The 22908-nt window shown below is 37.3% G+C and overlaps 1 protein-coding gene and 1 long non-coding RNA gene across 15 annotated transcripts; both read right to left on the minus strand.

Moving 5' to 3' along the window:
- Window positions 1-7716: 7716 nt before the first annotated feature.
- Window positions 7717-9979, minus strand: LOC113306259 (zinc finger BED domain-containing protein RICESLEEPER 2-like). The gene is made up of 3 exons (XM_026555218.1): window positions 9792-9979; window positions 7891-9173; window positions 7717-7802 (listed from the first exon to the last, which is right to left on the minus strand). Exons 1-3 carry the CDS (start codon window positions 9977-9979, stop codon window positions 7717-7719), a joined length of 1557 nt encoding a protein of 518 aa, XP_026411003.1.
- Window positions 9980-14681: 4702 nt separating this feature from the next.
- Window positions 14682-19191, minus strand: LOC113303612. 14 transcript variants are annotated; one of them, XR_003337631.1, is made up of 9 exons: window positions 18847-19191; window positions 18146-18352; window positions 17608-17677; window positions 17237-17519; window positions 17031-17106; window positions 16789-16874; window positions 16399-16592; window positions 15799-16213; window positions 14682-15136 (listed from the first exon to the last, which is right to left on the minus strand). It is a non-coding gene; the product is annotated as an uncharacterized LOC113303612 (long non-coding RNA). The 14 variants fall into 14 exon arrangements; XR_003337634.1 differs by having other exon boundaries at window positions 17604-17677; XR_003337628.1 differs by having other exon boundaries at window positions 17769-18352.
- Between the last annotated feature and the right edge of the window lie 3717 nt (window positions 19192-22908).

Here is a 22908-nt window from a genome sequence, read left to right on the forward strand (position 1 = left end):
GGGTACACCTCTGGTAAACCCTCCGGAGACAACACTCCGCCACTAGGGCCACCTAGTGGTTTAACGGCTTGATGCACGTGCTAAGTGTAGTCATTTTTATTTTCTAGATTAGATTTGCTCGAGGACTAGCAAATAATAAGTTTGGGGGTATTTGATAGACACATTTTTGTGTCTGAATTGTCCTCAGTGTCTGTATTGCTAGTGCTTGATTTTGTACTTATTATGGTGTTTTTATGTTTGTGTAGGTGTTTTTGGAGAAATACACTTGTGTGGAAAAATTTGCTCAAAAAGTGCTATTTGGACCCCTGGAGGACATTTGCTATTCGGACCCCAGATTTGGCTAAGGGACACCCAAGGTTATGCGTAGCCCAAATTCATCCTCAGCGCCCAAATTTGTCCTCAGCACCCATCTGTTATATGCACCCCAGAAAAGGATAGGGGCACTTCATCTTCGACATTTCAAAAATAAAAAATGGCGGGAAAAATATTCACTTCATTGCAGATTTTTCGATCGGATTTTGGAGGAGTTTTTGTGCGATTCAATCGTTGAAACTTCATGGGTAGTTGTGAAATGTCCTAACAGGGCTAGTATGGGTGTTTGTTTTGATCAAATTTGGCTAGATAACCCAAGATATGAAATCAGAGCATCACGGGTTGGTTTTCCATTCCGAGTCCTGATTGAGTGACCAAGAGATTTTCGCGTGGCTGCTGCATGTTGGAACACTCTGTACAATGACTGGATGCATTGAGAGTAATTTGGCGTGGGGAAACAGCGTGAGAAGCTAAATCATGGAAGAAAATATTCCCAGAATATTTTTCATCAAGGCTGAGTTAAGAGAGAATTATCTGGAGTTATAGAGAGATTTCTTGGTGTTACTGGGTATAAATAGGTTCCTAGGATCGCATAGAAGCTGTCTGGAGAGTTTGGGAGAGTTTAGAGTAACAACAAAGGAGATTGATCGTGTTGCAGAGAAAACTTTTCTGCTGCTGCTAGGAAGAACACGAAGAACAAAAGACCACCAGAGGCAGTCGTTTATCAACAGTGACAACGACAGACACACGAAGGTCGCAGAGATACAACAACAACAATTCTTTTCTATCGTTCTTTGTAACAGTGTTTTGCAACAATTATAAATTTTGCAAGCACCCGATTTTTCATTATTTTCTCTCCATTTCATCTTTGTGTACAAATTTTGAGCATGAATCAATACTTTGAGCAAGTTTATACAATGATGAGCTAAACCCATCCTCTGGGGTGACGGAGGAAGCTATTTTGCCAATAATATGTGGTAATCTCTATTTTATTTAATTTATGCAATTATTATATGATTATTTGCCTTGATAAATAAATAGAAAAAAATGGTTTTTGTTAAACAATTGTTATTTCAATTGATGGAGCATGCTAGCCTAGGGTTTTGATGTCCCATACTTTCGATTTACAATTGTTATTTCTAAAAAAATCAAATTTTGCAATATTTAGAATTAATTTGAATGAAGGATTTGCATAATTATAATTAGAGAATATAAATCACTTTGATATTGGTAATTAGTGGAATCCATGGCCCCAGTTTTCTCCATATTTTTCATATCACTTTTATTTAAGTTTCCTATATTTTTATTTAAAATTAAGTCTAAAATCTGCTTTCACAAGTCTTGAACGAATCTTATTACTACAACAACTTTGAAAATACATCAAGCTGGTGGTCAGACGGTGTTGGAACTGGGTTTGGAGTTTGAAATCGGCATCGTTTAGTGGACTGGGCCTTGAGAAATAATTATGCTAGGTCTTAATCACACTCGCGCAACAAAATATATATAGATGAAAGAAACAAAAGAGAGAGGGGGACGGACAGAGGCTGCGGCTGCAGAGCCGTCTACAAGACGAAACGAAGACTAGGGTTTGCGTTTGGTGATCTCCATTTTCACTTTGATTAGATATTGATTTTAGATATTTTTATGGCTTTTGAGAAATCTATGTCTAGCTAATCATGTTAGGATTTAGATAGAAACCAATTTGATTGTGTGAACTCTACATTTATATGCTTAATAATGATTTGAATGACTAGTAATTTATCTTCATAAAAGCTTGGTATCTAATTGTTTATGTGATTTTGTTGATTATCTATGCTTTTCAATTGATATTTCGTGCTTTGGTTAAATCCCTTGACGTGATATGCTTTAGGATTGATAGATAATATTTTAGGATCACTACATACGAAGTGAAGGAAACTACAGCGGAGAAACAATATTTAAATGCATGAAATATATTTTTAAAGATTAGCAGAGTTTGCACAATTAATTGGTGGAAACAAAAAAACCTAATAACGTTTATCATTAAAATTATTATTATTTCATTTTGTTCCAATTATCTGAAAAATCGCTAAAACATCATCTTGTCGATTAGTTACTTTTGGTATTAGTTAGTAGTAGTATTTCACACTCCCTGTGGGAACAAACCGCATTTTCTATCTATATTACACTTGACCTATGAGCTTGCGGATAAAACTAGGTTTCATTTAATCATTATTTTTGGTTATATAAAATCTACATCAAGTTTTTGGCGCCGCTGCCGGGGAGTGGTAGCAAAATACTCACTAGTTGATATCATTGTATATAGCTTATTTTTAATTTTTGTAAATAATTTATTTTTATTGTTCTTTTAGATTTCTTTTAGTTCTTTTTACGCAGTTTGTTTGATTATTTTTTTTAGGTACTTTAGTCTGAAATGCGGGCGAAAAGAAAGTATGCACTCGCAAAACATTTGCAAGAGCCACTTGGAAGATCCATTAGAGGTTTGCTTAGATCATTTTGGGTATGATTTTTATGATGATAGTGTTATTTTTGAAGTCAATGCCTTGTTAGACTCCACATCACTACTAGACACAAATAAAATGGAAACCTAAACTAGAACCTCTAGTTCTGTCTGAGTCTCGATTAGTTCCATCAGTCGAGAATGCTCCGACCTTGACCCATAAACTATTAAGTTCTGAATTTTTTCGTCTTGATGATATTGATAATGAAACTGTTTTAGATGATAATGGGTCTATGAGTCGTGATATTATTGCTCCATTGAGGCCTTGTTCAGCGAGTGAATTTGAACCAACATATGTTTGTGTGCCCGACTTAGCTGAATTTGAACCAATATCAGTCGTGGAAGTTATTTCCGCTGACTTAGAACCTGATTTAGGGAATACAAAAACTGTTCAATTCTTTAAACAATCTTTGCTAATTATCTGCAAATCTGATTTACTTCACATTTCCATTTATGGTTGGGAAGGTTCGAATTATGTTGTGACTAAGATTGAATTCAGTTTTAGCTCTCTGGATATTAATCAATCTTACTGCAGGTTCATGTTTTCAACTGACCGGATTAGTTGGGTTGATCCCCAACTTTTCAGACTCTATATATATGATTGGCAGTTTACTTTAGGGTACCAACCCCAGATTGTTTGAGAACGTGCTACTGGCAAGTCGGGAAACAAATAACTTTCGCTTCATGGGAGTCAACCCATCAGATTTGTTCCCTCTACTCTTTCTCTTATATATTTTTTTCTTTTTGCATTTCCCATCTTAATTTCTACGTTGGATGACTCAATTACATTGAGGAAAATATAATATTTAAGTGTGGAGGAATGGTTAATTATCCATATTTTTGCAGGTTTTCATTTTTCTTAAAAAAGAATAAAAAAAATTCATTGCATAATATGATCAGCAATTGAGCGGATCTATTCTCTGTTTTGCTCGAGGACTAGCAAAATATAAGTGTGGGGGTGTTGATAAGCATGTAAATGCTACATTTTATACCCATATTTATACTAGCTAGGACTCGATATTTTGGCTAACATCACTATTTTAATGCTTTTACAGAACGTACACACAATTCTAATTAACCGGAACATATAAACATCTAAAGCGTTAGCTAAATGGCGTTTGCGACGTAAATGATGAAATGGGGTTGGCCTGGTATTTCCATGTATCATCAATCACAATAGTGAAATGGGGTTGGTCTGGTATTTCCATATATCAGCAACCACAACGACGAACAGTGGTTGGCCTGGTATTTCCATATATCAGCAACCACAATGACGAAATGGGGTTGGTCTGGTATTTCCATGTATCAGCAACCACAATGACGAAATGGCGTTGGCCTGGTATTTCCATATATCAGCAACCACAATGGTGAAATGAGGTTGGCCTGGTATCTCCATGTATCAGCAACCACAATGATAAAATGGGGCTGACCTGGTATCTCCATATATCAGCAACCACATTGATATAAATGAAAATTCGAGTCTGGCCTGGTATTCTTTATATATCAGCAACGGTCATATTACTCACGGCACCGAAACGATGTCCACTGGAAGTTAGCAAGTGAACAGGTCGTGGAGGCTTAAGACAACAACTAGGGCCAGAGATACCAAATCAGTGAGGCAGAGAAATGTTCTCTTTATTCACACGTGAAAGTCACATAGGAGTTACCGATATAATGGACTCTACGTGTCCATATAGCTCCCCCACCACATCTGCCTCATCTCCTTGGATTTGTTTCGTCTCTCTCGGCTAGAAATGGTGAATAGAAATAGGCTTACACGGTCCGGAATTTGGTTGTGTTATGCTGGTGATGTTTGCAATTGGTGATTTGATTATTCCCTGAAGAAGATATTGCTATGAGCTGAAGTTGAGTGCTAATGCCAAGGTTGATCGTGAGCAGGATAAAGGTTAACTTGTCAGAGATGTTCGGTGGTTGTTTGTACGGTCCTGGGTGCTGTTGTTTGAGATAAGAAGCTAAGAAAAATGGTGTCGTGGGCTGAGTTAAGAAGAATGGTTTGGCAGCTGACAAAGTTTATTCATTACTGCAGCAGTGAAGTGATAATTATGGTGTTGGCTAATGGTGTCTGTTCTGGTAGTTATGGGATGCAAATGAAGTTGGAATCATGAGCACGTAGGTAAAGTTGGAGGACTGAAACTAAATTGTAGCTGGTATTTACGCTGCACTAATCATGAGAGAATGGAGGTGGTGGCAGTTCGAGACAACAACAACGGATTTCAGGAAATGATTGCAGGCGATGGTGATGGATGGTTGGAGTTCAGATTCTGTGCATGGCTAATTCGGAAGTTAAACGGTGTTTGGGACAAAATGAGCAATGTCACCGCTCATGACACCAGAAGAAAGTCAGAGTCGGAGCTTTGTTGCATGTCTGGCACAACAGTTAATGGGACGTGGTGCTTTAGAGGCTCAGCCAGGTAAGTGGGACTTGGCATCTCATATAGAAACAAACAATAAGAAATTCAAGCAGCTGTTGTCAGCCGGAGACAAGGAATAAATGGGTGCTTGTGGAGGTACCTACTACCATGGTTACTCCCAGTATTGATTACTGCTACCTTGAAGGCGAGATTATCAAGGTACAGAAGAACTCGAGATGAAATCAGAGAAGATGATGGAAGTTAGGAGTAGTACGTATTCTATTTGGTTGAGCTGTTGAAGAGAATGGACGGAAAGAAATACGTGGCAGTCAGGCGTTTTGTTGGAGCAGTTAAGCTGGAGCTGAAGTGGCTAGTCAGAGACTCTTTGAAGCTTGCTCGGAAGCTGGAGGAAAGAACTGAGAACGTGCATGGTGTTGTGGGTATTGGAAAGTTGGACTTTAGCACTGGCCGGAGTGTAGAAAGTGGAGCTGGTGGTCAGACGGTGTTGGACCTGGGTTTGGAGTTTGAAATCGGCATCGTTAAATGGACTGGGCCTTGAGCAATAATTATGCTAGGTCTTAATCACACTCGCGCATCAAAATATATATAGATGAAAAGAAACAGAAGAGAGGGGGGGACGGGCTGAGGCTGCGGCTGCAGAGCCGTCTACAAGACGAAACGAAGACTAGGGTTTGTGTCCGGTGATCTCCATTTTCACTTTGATTAGCTATTGATTTTAAATATTTTTATGGCTTTTGAGAAATCTATGTCTAGCTAATCATGTTAGGGTTTAGGTAGAAACCAATTTAATTGTGTGAGCTCTACATTTATATGTTTAATAATGATTTGAATGACTAGTAATTTATTTTCGTAAAAGCTTGGTATCTAATTGTTTATGTGATTTTGTTGATTATCTATGCTTTTCAATTGATATTTCCTGCTTTGGTTAAATCCCATGAAGTGATATGTTTTAGGATTGATAGATAATACTTTAGGATCACTACATACGAAGCGAAGGAAATTACAGCGGAGAAACAATATTTAAATGCATGAAATATATTTTTAAAGATTAGCAGAGTTTGCACAATTAATTGGTGGAAACCAAAAACCCTAATAACGTTTGTCATTAAAATTATTATTATTTCATTTTGTTCCAATTATCTGAAAAATCGTTAAAACATCATTTTGTCGATTAGTTACTTTTGTTATTAGTTAGTAGTAGTATTTCACACTCCCTGTGAGAACGAACCGCATTTGCTATCTATATTATACTTGACCTGTGCGCTTGCGGATAAAACTAGGTTTCATTTAATCATTATTTTTGGTTATATAAAATCTACATCATACATCCAATTTACGGCTGGTAATCCTGACCGTAAATTGCCCTGGAATGTTAGTATCAGATTATACTTAAACAAGAATCTGATAAATTAAGAATCAAAACACTAGTATCCATTCATTCTAATATCTCGTTACTTAAAACAAACGAAATCACCCTAATCCATAACCTAAAACATGCTAAAAGTAAATCTGCATAATGAAAAGCTGGAATGACTTAAACAAGTATATAAAACAATCATCCACTATGAACAATAATCGAAGGAACATCCTAAGAAGATGATGAAGAACTGTCGGGAGTTTGGGAATCACTCATGCAATCATCCTCGTCGTTAGTATAGAGATCATCCATCGTTGGACTATGTAACTCTTGAAGCTTGAGAAACGTGTTTTTTATTGGTCGTAATCCAAATATAAAACCTCAGCAATGTTACGGATCAGTCCCCTGGAAATCCACTTAGCTCGCTTGACCTATTTTCACATCATCCAATTAATAGTGGTACATAATTTGAGAAACGTATACAAAAAAAAAAAGAATAATATACTTAGCATACGTACCATCATCGTAGCAATACCACACATTGGTAATTTTTGGGATTCTTTCTCCTTTTCAGGGTTCCTAAAAATGATGAAAAACATATCAGAGGATAGGACCAATTCACTCAGAGTTATATGTATTACACAATATCGGCTGGGAAGCACGTTAAGCGGCCGGGAAGTGTGACACCACCTAACCGTAAATCTGACTTTTCAATCATTTAAGATCTCCCCTTATCCATATTTTGGCTACCCGAAGCACATTAAGCGCCAAAATTCCTATTCGGTGCCCAATAATTAGGGATGGCAATGGGGAGGGTATGGGGCGGGGACCTTGAATCCCATCCCCTACCCCGTTCAGAAAACCAAAACCCATCCCCTACCCGTTCCCCATAAGAATGGGGCGGGGACGGGTATGGGGAATCCCCGTAGGGGATGGGTTTCCCATGGGTTACCATAACACTATAATAAATATTTAGAATTTTATAAATAATAATAGTTTAAAAATAATTATAATGTTTCAGACAATAATAATAACCCGTGCAGTGTATCTTAAAATTTTAAGTTTATCATAACTAAGCTAAAACTGAATAATAAAGGAAACAATTGATCCACAATGAAGAATCATGGTTCTTTTTACTTCTTAGTTCCTCATTGTTAACCATCTTCCTCCATGTTAATAATCTCATCATGGTCTTCTTCATTATCTTCCCAAAAAGTTCCCCGTTCTGATTTTAATTCACCTATTGAAATATAAATAAAATGTATCATATATAACCGTAAATAAGTATTTAAATGTAAAAATTGCTTTAATAACAAATATTCTTTTACCTTCCATCTTATCCCACAGCCAATCTTGAGTGCACATCAGAGCTTCCAATGTTTTTGGATGAAGTCGATTACGTTGGATACTCACAAATCTACCTCCAGTGCTAAAAGCAGATTCTGAAGCAACTGTAGACACTGGAATCGCTAAGATGTCTCTAGCCATACACTGCAATACCGGATATTTGATTCCATTTGTCTTCCACCATGCTAGTATGTCAAAATCATTCGCCCTAGGTAAAAGACTTTCCTCCAAATAACATGTTAACTCTGACTTAACAGTACTAGTCTGAGTGCTATTAGAGACAAACATATCAAATTTATCCAAAGGATCTACGTCATCATCTAAACCATACATCTCTGATCGAGAAGTGGATGAAAAATCACTTTGGCCAATAGATTTATCAGCAAATACTTTCAGTTCATACTCTTTAGCCAAATCAAAACATAAATTGCTTACTCGAGTCATTTCGAAGTCTGCAAAAGATGGACCATAAATTTGCGGGAAGTAAAACTGAATCAATTTCATCTTAAACCTTGGATCCAACATAATTGCTACTGCCATTATCCCATTGATCACCATCCAATACTCTTGAAACTTTTCTATCATACCTGATGCCATTTCTCTTATCACATCAAATTTAGATTTACTCCACTCGTTCAATGACAATCTAATCTCACAAATACTTGGAAAAAAAAGATTGGTTGTAGGATATTTTACTCCAGAAAACTTCTCCGTGAAGTTATAAAATATCTTCAATTTATCACACATCTCCCTTGCCAACGACCAATCTTCTTCACCGGGCAAATACTTATATTGTGGCTCTCGTTGCTTTAGGCGAGTGAAGACCCTTTGATACTTAATAGCAATATTAAGCATCATATATGTAGAGTTCCATCTAGTCTCACAATCAAGGACTAGCTTATTTGTACATGCAATATTTAACTGACGGGCAGCCTCTTCGAATTTTTCAACTCGTTTTGGTGTTGCTTTCCAGTAAGAAACACTATTACGAATCAACTCGATTGCCCCTTTAATCCCTTCTAATCCTTGCTTGACTATGAGAGCTAGTATGTGCGCACAACAACGCATACGAAACAAATCTCCACCCAATAGTAATGAGTTACTTGACAATTTTTCCAAGGTATTTTTGATCATAAGATCATTAGTGGTGCAATTATCAACAGTAATAGTAGATATCTTACCATCAATATTCCAATCCAACAGACATTCCATCAATGCTTCCGAGAGGACCTCAGCTGTATGTGGACATGGAACATACATAAACCTAGTACAGATAACACATGTATTAGCAATAGAAAAAACATCTACATAAAATATATAGGTATATGTATTCATACCTGATAATTTGGCTTTGTAGGATCCATGAATCATCGATAAAATGAGATGTAATGACCATGTATCCTTTCTTTTGTTTACTGGTCCACATATCAGTGGTTAATGCAATTTTTCCTTGATGTTTAAAAGCTGCATTATTTTAACTTTTTCTTCATCGTATATTTTGAAAATGTCATTTTTAATGGTGTTTCGGGATACCACCTTAAACAGTGGTTGGAGTGCATTTGAATATCTTCTGAATCCTTCATGCTCGACGATGGAAAGCGGGTATTCATGTAGAATTATCATGTAAGCGAGCTCCTTCCTGGCGACAGATTGATCAAAATTATATGTTGTAAGCTGGTTTCGCACATCTTTTTTTCTACTCGGAGTAAGTACCGCTTGTCTTATGTCTGTCTGTTTAAGTCGAGGACATCTTTTCATATGATCATGTAGATGCTTTGTCCCATGGTTGCTTTTTCCTCCTAGTATCTTGTTGCAATGATCGCAAACCGCTTTGTCTTCCCCTCTTATTTTCTTTTTTTTAAAGTGACCCCAGACTATGGACCTCTTCCTCCCTGTTCTTGTTTTGGTAGCTTCATCCTCGGCATCGTCACCATCAGCTGCATTTGGCTGCGCAGTATCATTAGATTGAAGTTGGACGTCATTAGCTGGTGGAGGCGAAGTTGGAGTTGTCCGTACATGGTCTTCATATTGAGATTCTTCAGTTTCGTCTAGGATCGGTGTAATGATCATCTTGTTACGACTTTGGAATCACTGTAACTGTATACACATAAAGAATTAAGATAAAATAAATAGTAAAAGATTCATCATCAGAAAAAGACATTTTATGTATCCATCTCTAAAGATTCACATCATGACCATATAGTCATATACCCACTATGAACTGTGGAGTTAATAAGAAGACGAAACAGCCAACTATTAAATCAAAAATCATTTATGTTCTTATACAGTAAGAAATAAATTACAAAAAAGTATCACTTGTTTTTTACAAATGTCAATGAATTCAACGAAACATGTGGTCTTATTTGAACATATAGATTCGAATGAGAAAACGTCGAAGCTTCGGTATGGAAATGGATTACAACATGATTTAATTAACATTCCATGATCAATCATCAAAAATATAAATTGTATAGATTAGGGAGTTATGAGTTATACCTTACGAGCGCCTTTAACCCTAATAAGCATGAACACCGAAATAATAAACAAAAACGATATCTATATATTTTTATTAAACCCTAGATAACAGATATATATATATATAATAGGTGTACGGGGCGGGTATGGGGTGGGGACCTTGAATCCCATCCCCACCCCATCCCCGCATCAGTACTTCGGGGATTCCCCGTACCCCGTTCAGTTTCCCGTTTATACAGGTAAAACCCTAACCCATAGGGACGGATCCCCACGGAGATGGGTCTGGGTGGGGCAAATTGTCATCCCTACCAATAATGGGATTCCAAATCTAGTGTACTCAAAAAATATAAATATATATCAAAAGCTAAAGAAAACAGTTCTAACATGGTTATCTCTAAATTATTCTCTCTACCGAAAAAAAAAATCTCTAAATTTTTTCTAAATTAAAGCCCTCTCATAAAATTCCAACCTTGAATCGCTCCCTGTTAAGCAGCAGATCAAGCAGTTGCTTAAAAAGAAAAAAAAAAAGAGCAAATCAAGAAAACCCTAATTGAATCGGGTATGGGGAGCACCAGTTATTCAGATTTGATTCATAATCAAGAAGAAGAAGATTACAACAAGAGAACGAGGAAACCCCTAATCGAATCGGTGGGCAGCAGTTATTGCTCAGATCTCGTTCATATTAAAGAAGAAGAAGGAAAAGAAGAAGATTTTAATATTCTTCTTCCGGATGAATTAATTCTGGAGTTTCTATCAAGACTTCCAATGAAATCTGTGATGAGATTTAGCAGCGTCAGTAAGTATTTATACAACTCAGTACATAAAGATGCAAACTCTGCCAACTCTCACTTGATAAATTATGCTCAAAAACATCCCTTTCTTGTGTTTTATCATATCAATGTCATTTATGGCACAAGGGATCAACCAATGCTGTACAAAAACTTATTTCACATTAAGAGTGCCGATGAAATTCAGAATGCTCAGGCTAGTTTCCTCGATGTTGGTAGAACAATTACCACAAACTGCACATTCAAATCAAGAGGAGAATTTGTTGGATATTGCAATGGTTTAATCTGATTTATGCGTTCTCAAACCATAATAAGTTACATTGATGTTTGGAACTTTACCACAGAAGAATTATTACGCATCTTCCCACCAGTTATCGATCACGGAGGTAAGAGGTATAGGCTCCTGTCTTATGGATTTGGATTCGATTCGTTTAGCAAGGAATATAAAATGGTGTTCGTTGTTCTCATGTTGAATACTATGTCTCTCAAGTGTTGGATTTATCGGTTTGGCACCAAATCTTCTTGGGAAGAAATCAGTGCCCCAGAAGAAAGCAGGTTTCCTCGATCAGCTCATCATTCTGATATATCATCCAAAAATAGGCCATATTTTATCTTCCGTGCAGCCACATTCACTTGTTATGGAGGCGCAGTAGGAGGAGGCGCATTGTTTTGGATGACCATTAATCCTCGAGTCATTCTTTTCTTCGACCTCCATCAAGAGAAGTTCAAGACATTCAGTTCCCGTTCGGAGGAGGGATAGGCGATATGCGATTCCTTGAGTTCAAAGGATATCTAGGTGTTGCCATCCTAGAAAAAAAAACTACCAGCAGCAGGAAGTAGAAGTGGCATTAGCACTCTGGAAAAGGTTCACTTGAACATACTCAAGTCTTACAAAGATGACCATGGGTCAAGGAGACTGTTGATCTCTCGCCTATCCAATTCCTTTTCTCGGCCAGCATTGTCGTTTAGTGAGCTTCTGCGACCATGTCTTATTGTACTGGATGGATCCCACACGCTTTCTGTTCTTCAATCTGCATACCAAATGTGTAAAGGTGGTTCGGAAACTCGCATCGCACATCTTCCAGAAGACACCACTCCGGGATCTCCAAACTCACGACTATAGACTGAACTGTGAGGTTGAAAACATCTTTTCTTTGAAAACCTTGTTGCCCAGACGAGCTCAAAGATGTGACTCTGCTACCCTGAGTTCAATTGCGGAGAAAGGCTTTGGGCACATTTTGAGCCTGAAAGAACCAAAAACAGTTGGGGGGTTCTTCAGTTCGTATAGCCAATCAAAAGCCACCGAGTATTTTGTTTTTGATGATTAAGTTATATGCATGTTTTCACTAGGTTTATTGTGTCATTCAGTTTTTTGTTTTACTGTTTTGTTAGATTATGGTTGTCACTGGTTAAGCTTTTTTCTTTATTCGAACTTATTTCTAACCTGTAGCTCCTTCTTTATCTATTAATAACTTTTATTACAGTCTTCGATTGGGATGAACATCTTCTGATGTCATATGTTCTCATCTAGTTTGGTTTTGATCTTTTGATATTAGAGTCCAGCACTATTCTGTTGTCACATTGTGCGATTACACACTAGCAAGCTGCGGCTCCCTAGCCCATTTTATATATAGACTTGTAGCTTCTAAAGTCACCAGACAAGGTTTTAAAAAGCGAAAGCGTGGGGCGAAGCGCTCTCATACCAAAGCGTAAAGCGAAAGTGAGCTTTTTGAAATATATAATACTATACAAAAATAAGAAGTTACCAACCTAGTAAAAGAAAACTACGAAGTTCAGACATAATTAAAGGGACAATTATACTAACTAAGCATATGGCATACTGATATTGCATATACTACCCAAGAGCTATTTAAATATACTAGCCACGAAGATCTGCATCATTCATATCATCATGTAGATAGTCATCGTCATCATGATCACCATGCCCTATAAATTAGGTTTATTAGTATTTAGTTAGAAAACGTGAAACAAGCTCTACTTGGCTTCAAAGGCCGACTTTTCACTTTCTAATATAAACCAATTCGTAAAGCGGCGCTCTAGAAGCGCCTAGAACCTGAAGCGCAGAAAAGCGCCTTAAAGCGCGCCCCACAAACGCCTTTTTAAACCATGTCGCCAGAGCTTCACTGTGGTTTATTTTTCTTGGTATTGCTTGAAGATGTTTTTTGTACTCTGCATTTGCATGTACAAAACATGACAGTGTTAGTTGATTGCTTTCATGCACTGCGAAGGAGAGCCTCCATTTGTTCCTTCTGCAGTTTTTGTCAAGCAAGGACTTTCTTCATTTGTGTTTATCTACTTGAAACGTTCTCTCAACAGAAGTCTTGGTCCCTCTTGCCCTGGCTGCCTAATTTTATCCCTGCTTCTTTCTTGAAACTCAAATCTATTTTCTGTGCTTTTGTTGGCTCACACATCTGAGCTTTTTTCATTTCAGACAACATATGCGAGTGGGTTAATTAAGTATGCTTGGCTTGTTTGCTATATCAGGTCACTTTTGGAATCTCCTACTCCAATCAATCTCAGTCTTGGTTCAGTAAAGGATTATTTTGTTGCTTTTGAAAGCAGGAAAGCAGCAAAGCAGAGATTGCCGAAAGCATTGCTATCTGCATTCGATAACTGATCACGGGTCTCAGTTGCCAACATACTTCTGCGATTATGCAAAGGTTCAGCATTTGGGTTGTCAAGGCATGGAGAGTTGTCATCCGTCATTTTCCTGGTGAGACTAATCACCTGTAATCCTCGCCATCCCTCTGAGTTGTTTATCCCTGCATATTATGGGAATTTTTATCTGCCATGTTTCTTATTCATTCATCCGTCCAGGGTTTACCGCGTGAGGCATGCATTCATGATGAAGCGTTACTTCCAGCTTTCCTATGTAAGTTATTTAACATTCTCAGCTGGTCTATGACTGAATTCTCAGTTTCCTGCATGAGATGCAAGAAAAATATTTGTTTAGAGTCAATTTACGTTTGTTTCAGAAGCTCTCTATCTCGTTCGTAAAATTTATGATATTATTTACTGGTTTGTTGTGTTAGATTATGTAAGACATGTTTTTCTTTTCGTTTGGATTTTCTTTGTCTGTATTAGTTAAAGTGTGTTCATGTGTTGCTTTTGTAGGTCAGATAGACGGCAAGGGCCGTCCATAAAGAAGACAAATTGTTGGGATATCTTGAATTTGTTGGATGCTGGTGCGAGTGCAGAGCATGTGGAACGAACAGGGTTGTGTCGATGGTTGCAAGCATAGATTTCCCTGTTCTGTTGGCTTTGGATTTCAGTACCCGTTGGACTGTTGTGCGAAGAGGATGGTGATGCTATCAAAACTGTTAGGACAATAGATGCTACTCAGCTTAGCTTCAAATACGATCTCCTGACAATTCTCGTCTTCTTTATATCAGTATTAGTTGTTTATCTCTCTCAACCAGAAACAGGACAATTTTGAAATATCTGGATAGAATTTGTCATCTCCCATGGAATCTTTTTTTTTTTTTTTGCTCAGTAAAGTAAAGATTTTATTAGCAAAAGGAGAGCATGCAAAAGAGCAGCCAACCACCGAAAAAGACAACAAAAACTAAAAGAAAAAAGACCCTCAAAAGAGAACTACACTAAGGAGGTTGGAAAAACACATTCCTCCAGTTCACAATGACCTCCCATGGAATCTTCCCCATCTTATACTATATTTACTCTTCCACAAGTTAAATTTGTTAAATTTGCTAGAACCAAATGTGAAAAACACTACAAACACTGATCCAATCGTTTTTCGTTTACATTTCTAACTCCGTACAAGGATCTACGTGAACATGTCTTGCACTGAGCATCTGCCTTGGAGGCGTAACAGATGCAGCACTCGGAGTCGTCTTCATCATCCTGACCACTGAACTCCATTGATTCTGATTTGCTTCTTAGTATTCGTCATTAGAGATGAACCCACTGCTCTCAAAAAACCAACCTGCAAATGGATATAAGTATTAGTCATTAGAGATGATAATCAGTAACCATGTGCCACAAAGTGGAATGTTAATCACATAATTCAGCAATTAAAGATGATCGCATCGTTAGTATGTAACTGATAATACTAGATAATAGAACAACCCAATTCCAATGTTAGACACTGATGGCTCCTTTACCTGACAAATCATAGAAGACACTGTTACAGGACAATAAGTTATACCTGCTACTTTGCAGCAGAAAATATCTCGAAAACAATGGGTCAGAAAATAGTTTGAATGCTTACAGTCTGTCTAAACCAACAAATCTAGCTGAATCTATATACATGTATGCTTAACTGTTATGTAGCTTGTTTTGAAATATAAGCTAATATCTGTCATATGAAGCTACAGGTACAAAGTACCCACAGTTAATGCGCACCAAAAGAGAAGGTGATACAAATGATGTAATATCTCCTAAATTCTCGAATTATAGCATTCACCCAAGAAATTACAAAACATACTGACATTGTAAACCATATCTAACTGTGTATCCCTATACAATGCAGTATCATTGCATATTCACAGGTCAATTCATTAAATTGTGCACCACAGAAAACTGCAGCAAATCAATTACAGGAACCTTGGTAAAAGAAAAAAGAGCAAAGTAAAATAAGAACCCTACCTCCTTATTGGGGATTGTAGTTGTTCCTCAAGTTATCCAAAGTGTGAAATGATGTATTGAGACCTTGTTGTACACCGAATAACTGCCAAGATAACTGGTTCATTGTCACTTGGGGTTCTTGGAGTTCCCCATACTCTAAGTCACCAACATTGATCACACTACACCATTTTAAGGTATTAGCAACCTACCACAGCTGTTGCTAAACAGGGTCGCAACAAATCTTCGCCGTTGCTAAATACAATGTCGCAATTTTTAGCAACAGCATGTTGCTATTTTCGGTCAGCAACGGAAATAAGCAACCGTCCCTGCCGTTGCTAATGTTTTATTTCGCAACTATCTTCCTGCGTTGCGAAAGTTTTTAGCAACAGAAATAAAAGGCTAAGGATGAAGCCACGGCTCAGAAAATTAAGTTTCCCTGTTTCAGATGGGAATCTAATCAACAAAACTACATATCTAGGAAGTATTCCACCCACCATATAAAAAACAAAGTAAGAAATCCAATTTCACACCAAGGAAATTTTATCAAATGTTATTAAGAAAAAGAAACTCTTACTTAAAGTCTTCAAGAAAAAAAAACTGAAATACAAATAAATGAAGTACCTTCGCATGCAACGCGGTTCTAATTGACTATAGCATATGACATCAAATTATAAATGCTAAAAAAATGGAGATAGCGTCGTCCAGATTTATATGCTGATGCAACCTTTTCATAAACCTATTTGTGATAGCAAGGCTTTTGCAGTGACCACATCTGCGTAGAAAAAAAAACGTGTATAAGGCTTCATGGACCACACCTGCAAGGAAAAACGTGTATAAGGTTTCATGGAATAATCTGAGAAATGGTTAGAGAAGAAAGCAGCAAGGCCATGTTTTTATTTGAGTTGTACGGATATCATAGCAGGTTCAGTAAGGAAAGAACATTAACACAACTATCGATCAACTTTCTTGCAAGAACAGTGGCATATTGAGCCATACTACTATACTACTGACCTTGTGAAAATACAAGGAGCAAGTGACGTCATCCAATTGTGGGAGAAAGCACAAATACTGCACTTTCCCTATCTCCAAAGCATCACCTGTCATCAATTAGATAATTAAATTAGTAAATGTAGAGACTGAAGTTGCCTGTTTCATGTTAAGAGCAATTCCACAAGAGTGATGGTGGACAAAAAAAACAAGTTTAGGGATGAGAGCATTCAATAGCTGAGACTTAAGAGAGATTTTAAAGAGACCTCTTCTTTCATATATATATTTCTGAGATGCAAATTCTTTCACTAATTAAGGAGAAAACTTTTCCAGGTGCGCACACTGAAAATTTGACACAAGAACTTGTTTACTGCAAATTCATCAACACCCGCTGACAAAAAAATTATTTCAGATTTTTGTTTGGTGATTAGGTAATAACTGAAATACAAAATAGTACAAAGTGAGCTTGTACCTGTATGAAAAACTGCGGAACTTGAAATAAGCTAAATCGTCGAAAAATATATGGCAATAGGATAATCTACCATCTCGTCCAGCACGACCAATTTCCTACAGATGCACATAAGATACTAATTATTTAGAGAAGTACGAATAGGGTCTTTTAGGGTGATATGAAGTACGAATAGGGTGAATCATTTTAACATAAGATACTAATTATTTAGAGAAGCAAGCAATTCAGTCTTTGATATCCCTCCTCCCATTCCTTGAAGGCATCCCCTATCATCAGCTTTGAACTCCTACGAAGATGTAAACAAATCAGTTAGGTAGATACTAATTGAAAAAAAAAATTTACCAAAAGAACAATGTAAATTCATGTGCACCCACGCCGACTGCATCTGTGTATACGGGTTTCTCCTGTATGTTGCTCAGTTTCATTCAGCTCTATTACATTTTCCTGCAAAGTACATCAGATTACATGTAAGTGAAAAAAAAAATTACAAAGAAATATATAGCCCTAACCTTACACCATATCTTCTTCAAGTTACTTCATAACAATTTGCAGAGACTTCCAACGATGCAAGAACTGTGGATTGAATTGAGGTGGTATTCACTTGATGTTGATATGGTTGCCTAGTATATGTTGCTTAGTGAAGGAGCTTCAGATGGATTGTGGAGGTGCTGGTGATGGTGAGAAGATGGACTGCAGCTGTTGTTGGTGATGTTGTAGATGAATGAGATGGACTGGTTGTGGGTGTATGCAGGTGTTATGATGAGATAAAAACTGGTGACGGTAAACAGAGTGATACGGCGAGATGGTTTGAGAGTATGGAGATGCAGTGGTAGATATGCAAGTATGCATGTGGATGTAAAATCATGTCATAAACCTTCTCAAACTCATCACAAAATGTATGGCAGCACCTACTCTTTCACTGACTTGTCGGCACATCACAGAACCCATAACCCTTGAAGTTTGAACCCTGAAATACATGACCCAAACTCATGGCTAGCGTTGCTGATGCAGGAGTACCTGGTCACTTAGTTTATCTCTCGAACACCTGGTGTGCAGTTTAATACTGGTGATGGACAGAACACTCTCGAGTTTGTGGTCCTGCCTAATTATTTACCTTCCCTGCAAAATTAAACACAAACTCATGACTCATATTTCATTCAAAAGCTCATTTCCAATCTTATTCATTTCACTATACAACAACCAATGACAGACAACTGCGACACTCTTCCCTGCATTTCTCGTTCTCATCTATTCCAAATCATACAAATTCGAACCACTTTGCTTCCATGTACACACCAGATTTTACAACTATCATCAATCATTAACAACATTTGTACATGAAACAAATCTAAACATCCAGTAGATAAATTCCACGTAATCAAGGGTTTGGGTATCAAACAAACAACTTAACACACCCCTAAATCAACAAATATGCATTATTACATCAATCTAATCTAAATCTAAATCATAATAAACTAAACTTTAATTTAGAGTTCTAAATCATGCTGGAACCGACAATAGCATCATTCTGAATCAAATACTTCATTTAAATAATGGAGAACACAGAAATCAGGTACCCAAAATCAAAAAAAAAAATCGGATAAAAGTTTTACCCAATAAAAATCTTCCTGCAACTCAAGCTGCTGAAAATTTAACTGAAATCAACCAATAAACACCACCAAAACAAATCACCAGGGTTCTCAACTGATTCTGCATCTACACTTGATTTCTTCCTCCCAAGACCGAAACCCTAATTTCTTTTCTTCTCCCAAAACTCAATCAATAGCAACATCGTCCCCTACTCCCTCGATTAATTAATCAAGATACAAGACTTCTATGAATCACTCACTTAATTAATACTCAAATATTCTGATTTGAAACCGATAGAAAGACAACGAAAAGGAACTAGGGTTCTTTAGAGCTGGATCCAGAATGAAAGAGAGGAGATGAGAGAGATGTTTTGTGGCTGAGAAATGAGAAGGACAACTCGAAGTTGGAAAGATAAAGCAGATAAGTCTGAAGGGTGGAAAAAGAAAGAAGAAGACTTGACCAAACTTTGACTTGGGCGTAAAAACAAGTCATAGTGTTTCCGACCACACACGCGCTTCACACGCTTGAACACAGAGCAGTTGCTATTCACAACGTATAATTTGAGGTTGCGACATTAGCAACAGAATTACCACCAGCAGCATTGTTGTTGTTGTTGTTGTTGTTGTTGTTGTTGTTGTTGTTTTTGTAGTTGTTGTAGTTGTTCGGTTCAAGGAAATTACCACCAAAACCATCATTTACGCCATTGTTCAGTGGCACAGGCATACCCCCAACAAAGCACCTTGGTTTATACCATGCACAGGCCATGGGAAGATATTGTTGTTGTTGTTGTTCCCTACGCCAGAGAATCCACCACCAACACCATTATCTACACCATTGTATGGTAGCGCAGGCATACCCCACAAAGAACCTTGATTTACACCATTATCTACACCGTTAATGTTTGGTAACACAGGGATACCCCCCCCCCCCCCCCCCCCCCCCCCCCCCCCCCCCCCTCAAAAAAAAAAGCACCATGGTTTATATTCTGCCCAGCCCATTGGAAGTTGTTGTTCATCCCACCATAAGCATTGTGCTGATTCCCTTCTATGGGATTTTCAATGTCAAGTTGTAGATCATCCTCATCCTCAACTTGGACTTCGAGCAAGTCAGGGTGGTCTGCCCCATTTCTCTGCAGGTTCTGTACATCGTCACCTTGTGGGTGATATACGGGGTTGTCCAGTGCATTCACCATAGCTTGCATTTCATCAAGCTGCTGACCATTCCAGTCGATTTCAAGCTCCTGCATATCACACCTACATATGTTAGGATTTCTGCATTGAAGTTGTAATAAGCAAACAAGAAATGGAAATTTAAGGATTTTTAGACTCTAGTTGCTAGAGATAAAACAAAACAAGGAAAACCATTTTCTAACACACCTAAGCTCTGTACATAAAGCTTAAAGCTATATCCCTAAATATTCCGTCGACTAGGATTAATGATGGTAAACCATTAACAGTGAAAGAAATTTAAAGAGACAAAATATATATGAAACATAATCAGATGGATAACATAAACAGCTGTTTGTGATTAAGATTGATATGATTCATTGACAACCCCAGTTGTTGAGATTATTCATATTCTAACACCACCACAACCCACAAAAATCTGAATCATAAACCCTAAAACGAGAAAGATAAACTAAACTAGAAGGAAAATCTTATCATGCAACAAAAGATAAAAGATCTCGTAAGAAATAACACCTAACAACCACCGTCTTCTTCATCTAGAACAAAGATTTAGGGTTTCCAATCTTTACGAGATTTCCATAATCAACTATCCTATTTGCAAAGAAGCTTAACTCACCACCTACATCTACATCTAGGAAGTAGACCCGGATCTAAATTCATTCAATTCAATTCAAATTTACATAAAACCCTAATTCGATTAAGAAATTACCAGAGCTTCTGGAGGAGCAAGTAGTTCTTCCATTTAGTAATGTAGAGAGGAAAGACGAATGAGAGATGAAATAATATTGAGGATAATCCACAGCGGAGAGAAATTGGAGATGAGATAATCTGGAGCGAAGAAGAGAAATGGGAGATGGTGTTAGGGCGCGGGAGGTATGCAACTTCAAAATCGTTTTTAGACTTAATCCAAGTCTAATAAGCTAGCTCGATAGCAAAAACCGAACTCAGCTCGTAGTTCAATGGTTAGAGTTTATGCCAATGTCCTGTGTCCCATAAGGTGTGCAGTTCGATTCCCACTAACCACTTTTCCTTTTTTCCGATTCCCATTAGGTTGAATTTTTCTTTTTTCATGACATCACCAACAAAGATCACTAATAGCGTGTTTGGATACAAAGCAGAAGTCAGAAGCAAAACTTACAAGAAGTTAACTAAGCAGAAGTCAGAAGCAAAACTTACAAGAAGTTAACTTTTCGACTTCAATAAATCGTTTTAAAATGTGACATCCAAACTAACTTATGACTTTTAGAAATCGAAAAACTACTTCTGATATGTCATCCAAACAGGCAATAAGCCATCAATTTCACCTTTATTTTTTTTAAAGTGCGGTTGAAACATGTTGAATGGAGGGGCTTATTTTGGTGTGTGACTTTGAGTAGTGTGTAAGCTTGATAGTTTCTTCGTCTTTTGTTTTGACGAAAGAAATAATCTAGCTCAGCTGGTCATCCCAGTTTCCCAAAGTTTCATGCGCTCCAGGAGGGCCCAGGTTCGAGCCCTCAATGGCGTAATATTGCAGGAATTAACATGGAAGGTAGAGTTAGCTTGTCCCCCTTGTGACACAATCTCAGCCCCCCATCCGCTTCGGCTCCCTTGGCTAGGTTACCCATGAGGCTCGCTGGTAGGCTAGCACAGCAACCTGTTCAATTAATATAGTAGTACGTTGTTGGAGTTTAGCTTATTAGGCTTCCAACTAGTTAATGTGAACATCTATTGATATATTTAGCTAATTTATCCTTCCTAGTATTACACTTCCTTTTTATATATGAGAATGAAGAATTAGAACAATAACTGGTGAAAAATATTGTTTTTCGCATATCAGTTTTACTCCTCCAGTTTAAGGCAGAAAAGTCATTCTCCATTCTTTTAATCACATTGCTATCGTCATTTAGGAAAACTATATTGTCTCTTCGACAATGTCTGGCCCATCTTGATACTTCTCGGCAAGCTCTTGCCTCTTTCTCGGAGCAGCAACAATTACCTGAACCACCTGCAAATTCACATAAATAGCCTCTTTTTTTCCCATAATAAGACCACAAGAAAAGATCCCAAAGTTCTTCTGAAAAGCAAAATCAAAGTAAACATATGTGTCATCACCTTGGTAGTCCAAATCAAAACAATTAGGACAAGGGTGTGAATTATTACAAATTGTATTAGTCTTAAAGGTTATTTCCATTTTATTGTGATTTTTTAATGAGAGATCAAATCTTCGGATTAGGATGGACATTGTCAAAAACTACTTTACACCTGTATTTCCAAATGAACCACTGGATATAAGCATAGTATCTCTATTCTTTTTTTATCTTTAATCCAAAACATACACCAATCTTTAAAACTTATAGAGAAAGCCTTGTAAAAATCCGAGGTAAAGGACATGCCTCTCCAAATAGCCTCAGAAAAGACACATTTTGTGAAAATATGATCCACACTTTCACTATCCAAGCTATTCCAAAGAGAACAATCAATTTCTACAAGGATGTATCTACCTAGTCTTTTCTTAACTGGCTAGCAATCACAAAAAGTTTTCCATAAAAAAACCTGGACTCTAGGCATAATCTTGAGATTCCATATATCATACCATTTTATTCTTTCATCTAAGTAGTTTTTATTACAAAGAAAATTATACGCAGAATTGACAGAAACCCTACCATCTTTGGTACCTAACCATCTTAAGTCATCTTTGCCATCAGAACTGCTATGAGGTTCAATTAGCTTTATATTCTGAATTGTTTGATTATTAGAAAAATTATTTAGCATGTTATTATTCCAGTTTCCTTGTGTTTCTATAATATCATAGACTTTTTGATTCACATTAGAATTACTTCCATTTTTTTGGCTAAGGACATCTACCATTCGGTAACCATCTATCATTCCATAAAATAATATTATCCCCATTACCGATTT

The sequence above is a fragment of the Papaver somniferum genome, chromosome 8 (genome assembly GCF_003573695.1).
Source record: "Papaver somniferum cultivar HN1 chromosome 8, ASM357369v1, whole genome shotgun sequence".
Classification (NCBI taxonomy): Eukaryota; Viridiplantae; Streptophyta; class Magnoliopsida; order Ranunculales; family Papaveraceae; genus Papaver; species Papaver somniferum.

Bases quoted from the DNA above. Each gene is read 5' to 3' on its own strand.
- LOC113306259 (XM_026555218.1), bottom strand. From the start codon at position 9,979: ATGATCATTACACCGATCCTAGACGAAACTGAAGAATCTCAATATGAA. The intron at 9,174-9,791 runs GTCCATAGTCTG...TATCTGTACTAG, and splicing joins ACAAGAACAGGGAGGAAGAG to GTTTATGTATGTTCCATGTC. The intron at 7,803-7,890 runs GTAAAAGAATAT...ATATTTCAATAG, and splicing joins GCTGTGGGATAAGATGGAAG to GTGAATTAAAATCAGAACGG.